The 13,244-nt window shown below is 24.5% G+C and overlaps 2 protein-coding genes across 2 annotated transcripts; both read right to left on the minus strand.

Annotated features, from left to right (window-relative positions):
• Positions 1-853: 853 nt before the first annotated feature.
• Positions 854-5,897, minus strand: LOC112594149 (glyoxal reductase-like). The gene is made up of 6 exons (XM_025338804.1): positions 5,573-5,897; positions 5,414-5,494; positions 4,926-5,033; positions 2,685-2,977; positions 1,762-1,969; positions 854-1,382 (listed from the first exon to the last, which is right to left on the minus strand). The coding sequence occupies exons 1-6, from the start codon at positions 5,643-5,645 to the stop codon at positions 1,240-1,242; spliced, it is 906 nt and encodes a 301-aa protein (XP_025194589.1). The 5' UTR covers positions 5,646-5,897; the 3' UTR covers positions 854-1,239.
• Positions 5,898-7,741: 1,844 nt separating this feature from the next.
• LOC112594188 (small nuclear ribonucleoprotein Sm D3) lies at positions 7,742-8,407 on the minus strand. Its single transcript, XM_025338854.1, has 3 exons — positions 8,282-8,407; positions 8,001-8,187; positions 7,742-7,916 (listed from the first exon to the last, which is right to left on the minus strand). The coding sequence occupies exons 1-3, from the start codon at positions 8,405-8,407 to the stop codon at positions 7,813-7,815; spliced, it is 417 nt and encodes a 138-aa protein (XP_025194639.1). The 3' UTR covers positions 7,742-7,812.
• Positions 8,408-13,244: the final 4,837 nt, after the last annotated feature.

Below are 13,244 nucleotides of genomic sequence, written 5' to 3' on the forward strand. Positions count from 1 at the left end.
GTGCGTGCGCGTGTGAGAGTTACTTTCTATATAATTATATTTTTCCATTGCTTAATACAACTCCAATCACGAAAGTTGTCTTTAAATTTCTAGTGTTTTGTGTTTATTTTTTTTTTATTAACTCACAAAATGGGTAAAGACTGGCGTTTTGGCCGAAAAACTAGGTGTAGGTTAAATGCACCTATGTAGAATTTATTACATTTAGACTATTTAAAAAAAAAAGAATATATTTACATAAATTTTTTTTAATAGATTAATTCAATATCTGTAGTGTTATAGGTAAGCTACTTTTTACTTTTCAATACATAAATGTTGAACCAATAAAAATAAAAATATTTTGTATTGTTGTTATTATAACAATAAAATACAATAAAACATAATAATGTTATCAAAAATTATTATTGTGTATTAATTAATGTATTATAATGCTACATTTATGTATTTATTCATATTTTAATTAAGTATAAAAAGCATGTGGTAGACCATACATGATGTAAAAAACCATGAGTGGTCGACCTAGACTGCATATGACATTTAGAAAAGTGTGGTGGACTGCACACAACAAAAATACCATATACACTATAATAAACATTAGAAGCATGAAATAATAATACCTATATTCAGAGGTGGATTTAACAATTTACCGCTCCTATAACAAAAAAAATGTGCCACCTTTGTTTAAAAAAATCACCTCTGTATAACAAAATGTCCTTACTTAATAACATTTTCTACATATTATGCAATTATTTTTTCATTCAACTTACTATAGTACAACAAACATTAAAAAATACGTCAAAATGTGATTTTTAATATTAAAATTATATCAATGTTAAAATAAATATTTTTATTAAAAAATAATGATTAACATACCTAAATTTAATTGGATTACACTGTGAATAAAAAATTGTAATAAACCAAATATTAAACAATTATAAATAACACAAAAATATATAACAATACTTTTTCATAATAGTATCATTAGTTTTGATCATCTGTATTGCTTATCAGTAAACAAAATCTATTAAACAGCACACAATAACATAACTTGTTATCCCTATCACCAATGTTAACTTCTTGTTATTGAGTTTAAGTTGTATAGAGTAACTGATAAATTATTTAGCCACTAATATTAAAACCAAAATGACAAAATAGAATACCAGAATGGTGTTATACTTAATTATGGCATGTTGTATAAAATACTATGCCATACAATTAAAAAATAAATAAATATTTCTAACATCATGCAATGACTTCAGGTTCCCAAGCAAACTTTTCTTTGTGCTTGATATTATTAATATCATCAACATCTTCCTTAGCGAGTTCAGTGTCAACATCAAAATTTGTTTTTATTCTTTCTGCAGTAACTGATTTTGGTATAATAGCTAAAAATATAAATTAATAAAAATTAGTTTAATAAATAATCATAACTATTATTAAAAACAATAAGAAGCCATTAATTAATAAAATTATACTGAATTTAAGTTTTAAGTTCTTTAGGTCCTATGTATAATATAATGAATTTGAAATTTTAGGTATAACTTAGAAATATGTACATAATACAGTAAAAAAATTATAATTGACAATATTTTATGTTACTAAAAGATGTTGAATCAGAACACCGAAAACAAAATCAATTAACCTATTTATTTCTAAAATAATCTTTTGATTATAATATACAAAAAAAAATTATTATTTAAACATTTGTTTGACATATTGAATGCATAATTTATTTTTAATTCTCTCATTTGATATGAAGCTCACCATAATTTCTTTGTATAGCCCATCTCAATAATACTTGTGCAGCACTTATGGAATGTTTTTTGGCAATACGATTTATTACTTCATCATTTAACAATGAATTTTTACCAGCAGATCCTCCCATAGAACAATATGCTTGTAAAACAATTTTGGCATCTCTGCACACTTTATGAAACTCAGATGATTGTTGAAAATATGGATGGAATTCAACCTATAAATAATTTTAAATATTAACAGTTTTTAAAATATTTAATTTATAATAAAAGAATATAAATGTATACATATCTTATAAATAATAATCAAGTAACAGAACTTAATGCATTTGTTTATTTATTGAGAAAACACACATTTAAAATTTAACTAAATATAAAACAATGTAATAATAGCTAAAAGATCTTAGTTTTATAAAAGTTGAATGAATATTTTCCCATACATAATTACTTTAACACAATACATGTAATTATAGAGTTTTATGTATTCTACTTCATACAATCAACATTTTTTAGTAAATAAATAAAAATCAAATGTAATAAGTAAAAAATAAATTATCAACTATTTAATTTTAAAATTTTACTTTGATATCATAATTTAAAAATTAATCACATTATTTAAACTGTATTATGTTTTATAAAATAGAAGTATCAATTAGTTAACACTTCATGGAAAAATTGTTCATACAAAGCTATAAAATTAACATAAATCAGTATAATAAATATTTTACTGTCTTACAAGTTTTATATACATTATCATTTAAAGGAACAAGCACAAGTACAAATAGTTTTTAGTACTAGTCATTAACTTTAATGCTGTTTGCAAATAGTTGCAAATTATATTTAATTTAAAAACTGACTCAAAATCCATCATCGCAGAATATTAAATGACCAAGATCGTGATGAGGAAACAAGGTAGTATACATAGGTAATTACCTGATTAACAGCAGGAACAATATTAGTTGGATCAGCAAGCATTTCTTTTATATGTTTTACGGTATAATTAGATACCCCAATATTCTTAAGTGAACCATTGCCATTGTCGTGTAACTTCATAAGAGTCTTCCAAGTTAAGGTACGAAGTTTAGAATTTTCAGGACTTTTTGCATCAATACGTCCAGCTCCTGGCCAATGAATTAAATACAAATCCAAGTAATTGGTACCTAGATTATCCAATGACCTTTGTACAGCAGCAGCTACTTGCTTCTCATCTCCATGGTCTTTAGGAGCTATAAAAATAATTAATTATAAGACTTAATGAACAACTTAAAATGTCATAGATAAATGATAAATATCTACAAATACACTTATATAATTTTTTATCTGTTAATGGTCTTGTCAATTTCAACAATAATTAGTTAATGTTTATACTTGTTTCAATAGAGCTATGAACATATATCAGTACATTATTATCTATTACATTTTAAGAATAAAATAATGTCTTTTTTAACAAAAAAAAAAAAGAAAAGAAGTTGACTGAGTTTCAATAATTAGGTTCAAATTTAAAATGTATTTAAGTGGTATATTTAGTGTAGAAATAATTAAAGGCTAATTGGCAGAACTAAACTAAAAGAAAGGGCTATTAAAACATTTTAATTTAAAAATTTAGTTAATGATATATATTATACCTATTGTACCTTTATACAGAATTTTGAAGTTTATTATTATTGATATTTGTATGAAGAAACAATTTGTATTGCAAAAAATATATTTCAAACTCCAATATTGATTAGTTTCTAGAAAAATTTGAATCTAGATTGTACTTGGGTGGAAAACTTCAAGAAAATTTCATAACAATCAAGAAAAAAAATTAAATATAAAAATTTAATTAAAAAACAATAGTTTTGTTATTTCATAGTAAATGGAAAAGGTAACTGTTTCACAAACATATTTTAAATTAGCATTTTATGAACATGACATAGTTTTCAAAATATGTATTTTGGTTCTTTTAGTACTATTATATCTAACATTTATTTCTATAAACTTAATAAGTTCAAATTTTTTCAAAGCAATGAAAATTTACAGATCCATACAATTTTTAATTTTAATAACTAAAACTGAAAACATAATACAAGATTATCTATAAATTAATCATACAAAATCCTAAAATTATTAAGAATTTGGTCACAAATTTTTTAATAGACAATGAAATAACAATTTATTTCTCTAATACATTTTTTTTTAATGTTAAAATGCAATAATTATTACTTGTAAGGACTTCATTTTAGACATTATACGTCAGCGGTCACAAACATACGGCCCCCTTCTATGTGGCCCGCAATAAAAATACATTTTGAACAAAAATATGAAAATAGTGCAGCTCAAAAATAAAAATTATCAAATATTCAAGCTATTTTTAAATTTTAATTATAATTTTTTTTTAAGTTAACGATCATTATATTTTTTCAATGACAATTTTGTAGTAATAAAAAGTAAATAAATGGATTTTGTATGTATTTTTGCCTTCATTTTGTCTTTAGTTTCTAGTGTATAAGTATAAAAGTGACACTTAAAATTTGGCCCGCGAATTTTTTTTGAAAAAATATATGGCTCGTAGGTAATTTGAGTTTGAGATCACTGTTATACGTCATTACTCATTGGACATAATATTTTCTATAAATAATATTTTCAAAATATTTAGACTTATTTTAAACAACCATTGATTATAGTATGCAGTATTGACATAATTTCATAACACTAATATACAACTATACTTATTATATGATGATGTGACAAAAATTAGTTTAATATACCATTTTACCAATGGAAAAATGAATTATTAATAGTTAATTAATAAATTATAAAATATCTTTAAAAATAGGTAGATGCACTAACTTTAATCAGAATTATTTTATATGTTGAATGACTTATAATTGAATTCAAATTTATCATATATATAAAATGATTTACTTAATGATGAGATAAACTTGATGAAAAACCTATCCTATACATCACAATGATTTCCTCAGTTTGATAAAAACCTTAAAACTTTTTTTGTTACTTTTAAGTTAAAGACATTTATGTTGTAAGTTGTATTGAACGTATAATGATAAACAATAACTATATTGGGTTTAATGTTTATCATGAAAATTAAAACGTACGAAAATAATATATATCCTTGCCTACACAAATTTTAACTAACAGATTGAATACTAAGTATATTATACAACTAAATACCTAATTTTGATGTAATAAACAAATCTTCACGCTTCAGATGATATTTTGGTAATAACACTTGAAGTGCTTCTTTGATATACTGCTCGTTGTTATATACTGCTGCTGTGTCTGAAAAATAATATTAAATAATAAAATACTAATAACAAAAAAATAAAAATATTTTTATCTATAGTTAAATGGAGAAAAGTGACAAAAAAAATAAATAAATAGAAATAAGTAATTCAGGCGATAAGAAACAAATCAGTAATAAGACAATGATCAAACATACAGATAATTATACAAATATTACTAAATACTACTACTTTATGATTATTTTATGATTAATATGAATTTAAATATTGATATTATCTTATAAAACTAAATTATTTGTTCTTCATTAATAACAACATTTTTTTTTAAATATTTAATACATTTATATTAGTTAATTATATATTTGTAAACTAAATGATCATAAAACTCTATTTTGTATCAATATTCAATAAATTCACCAATTAGACGATAACCAGCGCCAAGTGCTACATCCAAGACGCTTAAAATTGTTTTTCTATCAGAAATTGTGTATGTGCCAACTAAAAATCAAAAAAAGTTCATTACAATTACAATGGAGGAGATTCAAGACTAATGAATATTATTTGTTTATGACTTACATCCGATAATAGGTAGTTTGTTATTTCCTCCTCGTGTGTTCAATGGTAAAAATGTTTTAGAAATAGGAAGCATTATAATAAATTTGTTAAATTATATTTTATATTAAACGTGGACAATTGACGTAAGACGTATTTACCAAAAGCCCTAATGAGATAATAGGTTAGTCAGTTAGTGGCTACTTAAGAATTACACTATTTTAATTATATTATAATACATTTAATATAAATTACTATGAAAAAATACTAAATAGCTAATGGTTATTGGTTTTTATTGTTTTTAAGAACACTGAACAGTAAGAACAAACTTCATAATTTATTTCGTGAAGAATCCACGATTACAGACATAGATAATGTAATCTTATATTTTATATTATCTATGATTACAGATATATAAACGTGATACTAACTTTACTACCTACCTTGATGGATTGGTAAGGTGTTAACACTTTCGAGACAATAGCACTAATAGAAGTAATTCCACAAATCATTTGTTCCAATAACAACAATTATGAATTATTGTTCAAAAACAGTTGTTACCTAATAAAAAATAACATGGGAAATTTGGAACAAATGTTACTTGGAAAAACTGAAACGAATGTTTTCTTGGATTAAATGGTAATAAAGGCATTTAAACAATTGAACAAATACATTTTAAATTTTGAATTTTAACCTTAATGAAACAAATAACAAATATCTATTTAATATTTAATATCTACATCATATTGTGCTTTCTGGCTTACTTATTTGAAGTAAAAAATATTCCTAAGGAAGTATGTAACACATTTTTGATAAACAAGTCATCAATTTCCTAATTTTGTTATAATTGAAAAACATTTACACAATTCCTCACAAATTTTTTTATTTACTTACCAATAAAAAATGTCAAAAACACAGTTGCAGTATTATTTCAAAAATGTTTAAAGTTTAAAATTTTATGAAATTCATCAAATTTGCAAATTATACTGTAGATAAAAATTCATGAAATACTCAATATTCAAGCCTAAGATAATTTTTATTTAAAAATGTGCATTTAATATAGTTTTATAACTACTTACAAATTAACAATAATATTCCAATTCGAGTATGACTGTCATTTTTTCATATCATTTAAAATTTGTTACAAATCAAGTAATTTAAGCATCTATAAAGTTTCTTAAAAAATATTGAGCTATATACTGTCAGCTTTTCATTGGTTACAATGTCTTAATTTTTTTTCTCACTGACTTGTACAATACATAATATGTATAATACAGTATACACCACATATTTATTATACCATAAAGATGTATTATAATAATTTATAGACATGGGTGCCAATATGCTATTGGTAAATCATAAAATTGAGAAAACTTGTTGACTTCTTTTTATTATACATCGAATCTTAAAAATTAAAAGAACTGCTGTTTTTTTTTTTTTTTTTTTTTAATTGGTAATTTTTCAATATTTAAATTTTAAATTTAGTATGAGCATATAAGCATGTATGTATTTTAAACATGTGTAATGCTTTAAAATTGAAATATGAAAAACCTAAATGCAAAAACTTTATAGTTTAATAATAGTTATATACTGCTGCATTTTTAAAGTATTTAAGCTTAGTATAAGTTAACAATGTTAAACACCTGTAAGATGGATACAATAAATGCTGGTAAGCATACTAATTGAAAGTATTACAAGGCTATTTTTTTCAAAATATAAAATGAGCTATATAGGATATATTGTACCATACTATATCACATACAACTAATAAACATTTTTATAAGATTAATATTGGCATTAAAACTTGTTTTTAATTATTTTTAAGCATATTAGTAGAATTTTTTGAAGTACCGTAATCAGTGATTACTAATCACTATAAATATGTTGTACAATTTTATCATCATAATAATTTATACATGGAATACAATAATAATTAAATATTCTTAATTTCTGCATGAAAATTAAATATAATCAATTACATTTGTTTAGTTGTAAGGTTTGTTATATTATTGTAAATCAATTATTCATTTTTCTTTTAAAAATTTGACTTTAACTGAGTTTTTATTTTTAAATATAGTTAAATATTGTGCTAATAAATAAAGATTAAAATAGTTAAAGACTTTTGTGTAAAGTATTTATTTCAAAATAATTTGAATACACTTATTTTTTTAAATATATTTAAATTTAAATGATCCTTTAACACTTTTTAAAAACCTTAAAAGAGAAGTAGGTATAATGTTTACAATTAATGTAATTTAATAATATTAACGTCTTTGATTCCATGAACCAGCAGCTGGAGGTCCACCACGTCCCATAGGAGGTCCTCCACGACCCATCGGAGGTCCACCACGGCCACGACCTCGTCCAACTATAATATAATAATGATAATTAATATTAACCATACAAGTTACACTGTTAATTTTTAATTAAAAATAAGAAAATCGATAGATACCTGATGACCGTATCATTCCACTCTTTCCACGTCCTGCTGCTCCACCCATAGTCATTTTACTTTTAAACATAGGAGCATTCCGCAGCATGTCAGGTAGTATAATGAAACGAACTTTCGATCCTCTTACATACACGTTCTCCATCTGGGCAACACGTCCATCTCTATATGTAACTGTCACGTGAGATACCTGTTTGACATAAGAATTTTATTATACATTATAAGTGCATAATAAAAATTTTAAAAAGACAATATTTCATAATTTTTTTTTTTCCATACAATACCTGACAATTCATGTTGTCTTCAGCTTCAATAAGCTTACCACGATAAACTTCGCCATCAATTGTTTCGCAAGTGACGATATGTCCCTCAGCTTCGTGCAACACTTTAATAGGGACACCGATAGACATTACGTAGTTGCTATTTCGTCCGACGTAAAAAAATAAATGAGACTTACGGAAGATCAGTACTTATTTAATAGTAGTTCGTAGCGTTCGATCTATTCGTAGTTTAAAATTTCAAATGTTTAATGTTTAATCCTTATACCTTGTCGGCTGTCGTTTTATCACGTTAAGCAATTAAAATGGTAGCGTAAATAAACATTATGTTTTCCAAAGACAATAAACAAATGAAGTGGCCCGGTAGTACGTAACAGTGTTGCCAGGTAATCAAATTTTCATAAGTTTCGATCTTAGATCATATACTATGGATGGAACCGGGGCGTATTGTATCCATACGAAAAGTTGTTGCCGATATCAGCGACGAGTCTCTTGATGAGGTGCTCAATCTACGCATGTGCGAAGTTACTTGTCGCATATTTACCAGCTATCAGCTGTTATTCAGTTAAACAACTAAAACAACCAATGTTTTGAATTTTGATATCAAAGTAACAAACTAACAAGTAACAACGTAAAAGTGTAAAACGTTTTGTTTATAAATTGTCTTTTAAATTTTAATTTTCATTATACATTATACAAATACAATTAATTAAAATACTTAAAATAATTATTTTTAAAATTTAATATAACAACATTAGGTAACAAATGTTTTTTCCGGTGAATAGCGAGTACCTAGTACCTACTACGATTTAACATGGTCTATTTTACATCGTGGGGAGTAGGTACTTATAATATAAAGCAGTAGGTTACAGGCACGGCGCCAAGGGTGGCAAGGTAGGGCTCTAGCCCCCCTCCCCCAAAAAAAAAAAAAAACAGTTCAGCCCCTTTGCCAGCCCCCCTACTAAATAATATATACGATATAATAAAGTCATAAAACATTTTTAAAAGATCTACATCAGAGAATTTATAAAATATACTTTTTACAAATTAGTAATATTATGTAAATACTTTCGTATTTTCGAAGATATTATATGTTTTAAGTTTTTTCTGTTATAAAAACCGATTTTATAATATTAATATTTTATACACAAAAACCGAAGAATATTATTAACTTAATTTAATGTTTGTTGTATACAAGTAAAAATATTTTTAGTTTACTTATTATTTTTAATATGTTTAATTAATACACTGATATTGTGTAAAAAGTTACTTAATAATTAATAAAAAGAAAGGATTTCTTTAAGTATCTACATTTTAATATATACCCATGAACTATTTTAATCTCCAAAATTCAACAAAAAATACAAAGTAGATTCTTTAATACATAATATACTATGCGAATACCAATTTAAAAATGTATTGAACTAAAAACTTGAAATTTACTACCTAGTTAAATAATATTATTAGGTAGGTAATCTCACATTTTTATTTAAAAAAAATATTATTACTACTGGTATTGATGCAAATTTATACATTTTTGTTAACTATTTTAACGTTTTAAAATTTTCAATAACTTACTGTTTGGTACATAAACAGATATTGTGTAAAATATCAATATTTAGTTTATTTAATATATTTGTCACTACTAAATAAATTGAATTTAGTATAGATTATAATAATTTAATTATTGAAGTTTGAAAAATAATATCTTCAGTCTTTTTATGGTGGATTAACCTACTAGTATTATCTAATAAAGGAAAAATCTACTACAATTTTAATAAAATATGTTTTGAAATTTGTAAAATAAGAAAAAAATCTTAGCACATGTAAAAAAAATATTTGCCGTGCTCTGCCCCCCCCTGAAAAAAAATTCTAGTACCGTGCTTGAGTAGGTATAAAAGTTAAATTTAATAAAATAATAGGTATAGTCATAAATCATAATAATAGTAATATTGTAATAAAACTGTAAGATTAGTGCAAAAGATCTGATTGTAGGTGTATATTTTGCATTTTTTGACATTAAACCTCTATTTATGGCATCTTTAATTGGTTCTGAAGTATTATTCTATAAAAATATACACAAGTTGTAAATTGTTTAAATTGTTTACTGTATATATCAACACCAAGTATAATTGAACAGTGAACACAATTTATTTATTTTTATTAAATTTATCAAAACAACAAAAAATGCTAATACACCTTATACAAATATATACATATATTATAACACTTAAACAAATCATTTAATTAATTATAATTGTATAATGACTATTGTTATTCATTCACTACATGTCCAATATATATAATATGTTAAGTTGTCTAATAGAAAGTTAAATATATTATATAAGGATAAACAATATTCTAATTACTTTTATTAATTGATATATAAAACCCATGTTATTCATGATCCTTTATGTATCTTTAAACCATGATTTATAAAACACATTATAAGAAATAAGAATTAAGAATATTCAATTCAAGACATTGGTTGTTTAACTGAATAACAACTGATAGCTGGTAAATATGCGACAAGTAACTTCTCGCATGCGTAGATTGAGCACCTCATCAAGAGACTCGTCGCTGATATCGGCAACAACTTTTCGTATGGAATATGGATACAATACGCCGAGGCTCCATCCATAGTATATGATCTAAGATAAATACTATAGTATGTACCTATATAGGTTATAGCCATATAGTAGAGATGAGTCGAACTGTTCGAAGTTCGAAAATTCGAATAGAACATAAGGTGTTTGGTTTGAGTTCGAAAATCAAAATAGTTCAAACTTAATAATTATGTACGAACACCAACAAATTCTAATTTCTAACTCATAAAACGTTTCAAACCAAAAATATTTTCTGTGTTACGTATTTTTATGTTTATTTTTAATTTGTCTATTGTCTATATAGCATATTATATTTTTGCATTAAAAAGTAAAATTAGAACATTTAGAATCACGATAACGATACTGTCCGGCAATCAATTATTTCTTGTGCTATTGAATTACTTATAGAATTGGATAATTATTTTAGTTTTGTACTATTTGTACTATTTATATTTATAATTTATAGTAATATCAAAGTTCGTAATAAGCTGAACAAAGTTAAAAGCTAATATTAATATATTTTATTATTTTCAAAACAATCGGTACTGTAACGTGGTTGGAAAACAACCAATTAAATATAAGATATCTTATATCTAGGGAGAGTCGTAGGACCCTATGGATATATAGTTATCATCATGGGCAAGATAGGGCACTTGCCCCCCCCCCTGGAAAAAAATATTACCACATATTACCTTATTACCGAGGCAAATTATTTATTGAAATCACTTTTAAGATATGAAATAAATATAAAAATATACTCATTGTTATCGTATATTAACATCATAGATAGGTCGTATTCTGTAGTCCGTATAACCTATACGTAAAATTATTTATCGCAGATAATTTGTGGTAAATCTATAAAGATCACAATATAGGTACTACAAATATTTTAACCTAACGCAAACAAGGATATTTTCATTCAGGATGTCATTAATATGTTTGGAATAAAACAAAGAAATTTACTGTTCTTGTTTACTGATACCGAATAATATACTTAATTATATTATTTAATTTCTATTTTTTTATATACTTATTAAAATTATTATTTATTTATTTATTTATTTGTATGGCAATTATTATTAATACACTATATATATATATATACAAACTATGCATGTATAGTGTATACATTTATATGTGAAAAATAACATTAAATCTTTATTATCTTACATTCGAAATTTTTTTTATTTTGACTCCCCCTAAAATATTACTCACGGGCGCCAATGGTTATCGTAGTTATTGGTAGAGATAAATCATAGGATCGAAAATATATTTAAATAACCACAAACTCAATGACAGTCGCGATCAATTTATAATTTATAAAATACTTATAATATAATACTCACATAAAACATACGTGTGATCTTAATATCTTATAAAAATGGATGGCTGTGTCGTAGTCCTACGGAGTTCGTGTGTTGATCACGGTGCACAACGAACTGTAGTCTTTACATTATATGTTTTGGCCAATAGGCCTTACACTTTACAGTTAAATTATGTATGAGTGTGTGATTGTATTGGTCAGCATTAGTTACATCTCACGTTACATAATTGTATAGTACCTAACTATTTTAGCACTGTAAAAATGAGATGAGTATAATAACTATAATTATAATATTTTAATACTATAATTATAATACTTTAATACTATAATTATAATATTTTAATACTATAATTCTAAAATCTAAACTAAAAAGTTAAAATCGATATAACTTCAATATTAAATTTTCGGTTAGAGTTCGACATCACACTAAATTGATCGGTTCGAAGTACAGTTAGAAAGTTCGGTTCAACATACGATTAAAAAATTCGGTTTGAGACCATATTTTTGAATTCGACCCTCATCTAGTATATATCACCAGGAAATCGCTTAAAACGTGGATTTTTTTTTTTTACAGAAACGGTTATTCGAGGTCTTTTGTTGTAAACTTTTCAAAAATCTAATTAATAATTACATCAAAAGATAGTACAACATTGCATTAAACATTAAAGCATATTTCTAATGACTCTTTAAACACTCTATACACTTTAAAAAACCGTAATATTACATTTTATTTAAAAACATTACCAATAAGCGGAAAGGTTAAAAAATTGTCCATTTTTACTTTTTTTTATGTTCATAATTTTCTGGCATCACATCTCAGGAACATGGTGTATAATATATAGATGATATAGACATATCTTAGAGCGCTCATCATAACTTTTAATGTTCTTTAATATAACGAAGCATTATATACTATATTTGAACACGAGATATTATCCTACTTAAATTAATAACTACGAAGTACGAGTCAAGAAAATAATATAAACTATTAAAATACTCGTTACAATAATTTTTATAATAACTGATGACACTGATGAAA

Source organism: Melanaphis sacchari, unplaced genomic scaffold, assembly GCF_002803265.2.
Source record: "Melanaphis sacchari strain LSU unplaced genomic scaffold, SCAv2.0 Contig221_pilon_pilon, whole genome shotgun sequence".
NCBI lineage: Eukaryota > Metazoa > Arthropoda > Insecta > Hemiptera > Aphididae > Melanaphis > Melanaphis sacchari.

Coding starts and splice junctions, on each gene's coding strand:
- LOC112594149 (XM_025338804.1), bottom strand. CDS start 5,645: ATGCTTCCTATTTCTAAAACATTTTTACCATTGAACACACGAGGAGGA. Junction 5,034..5,413: donor CGCTGGTTATCGTCTAATTG/GTGAATTTATTG, acceptor ATTATTTTTCAG/ACACAGCAGCAGTATATAAC. Junction 1,383..1,761: donor GGCTATACAAAGAAATTATG/GTGAGCTTCATA, acceptor TTATATTTTTAG/CTATTATACCAAAATCAGTT.
- LOC112594188 (XM_025338854.1), bottom strand. CDS start 8,407: ATGTCTATCGGTGTCCCTATTAAAGTGTTGCACGAAGCTGAGGGACAT. Junction 8,188..8,281: donor AAGACAACATGAATTGTCAG/GTATTGTATGGA, acceptor TATGTCAAACAG/GTATCTCACGTGACAGTTAC. Junction 7,917..8,000: donor TGGAATGATACGGTCATCAG/GTATCTATCGAT, acceptor ATTATATTATAG/TTGGACGAGGTCGTGGCCGT.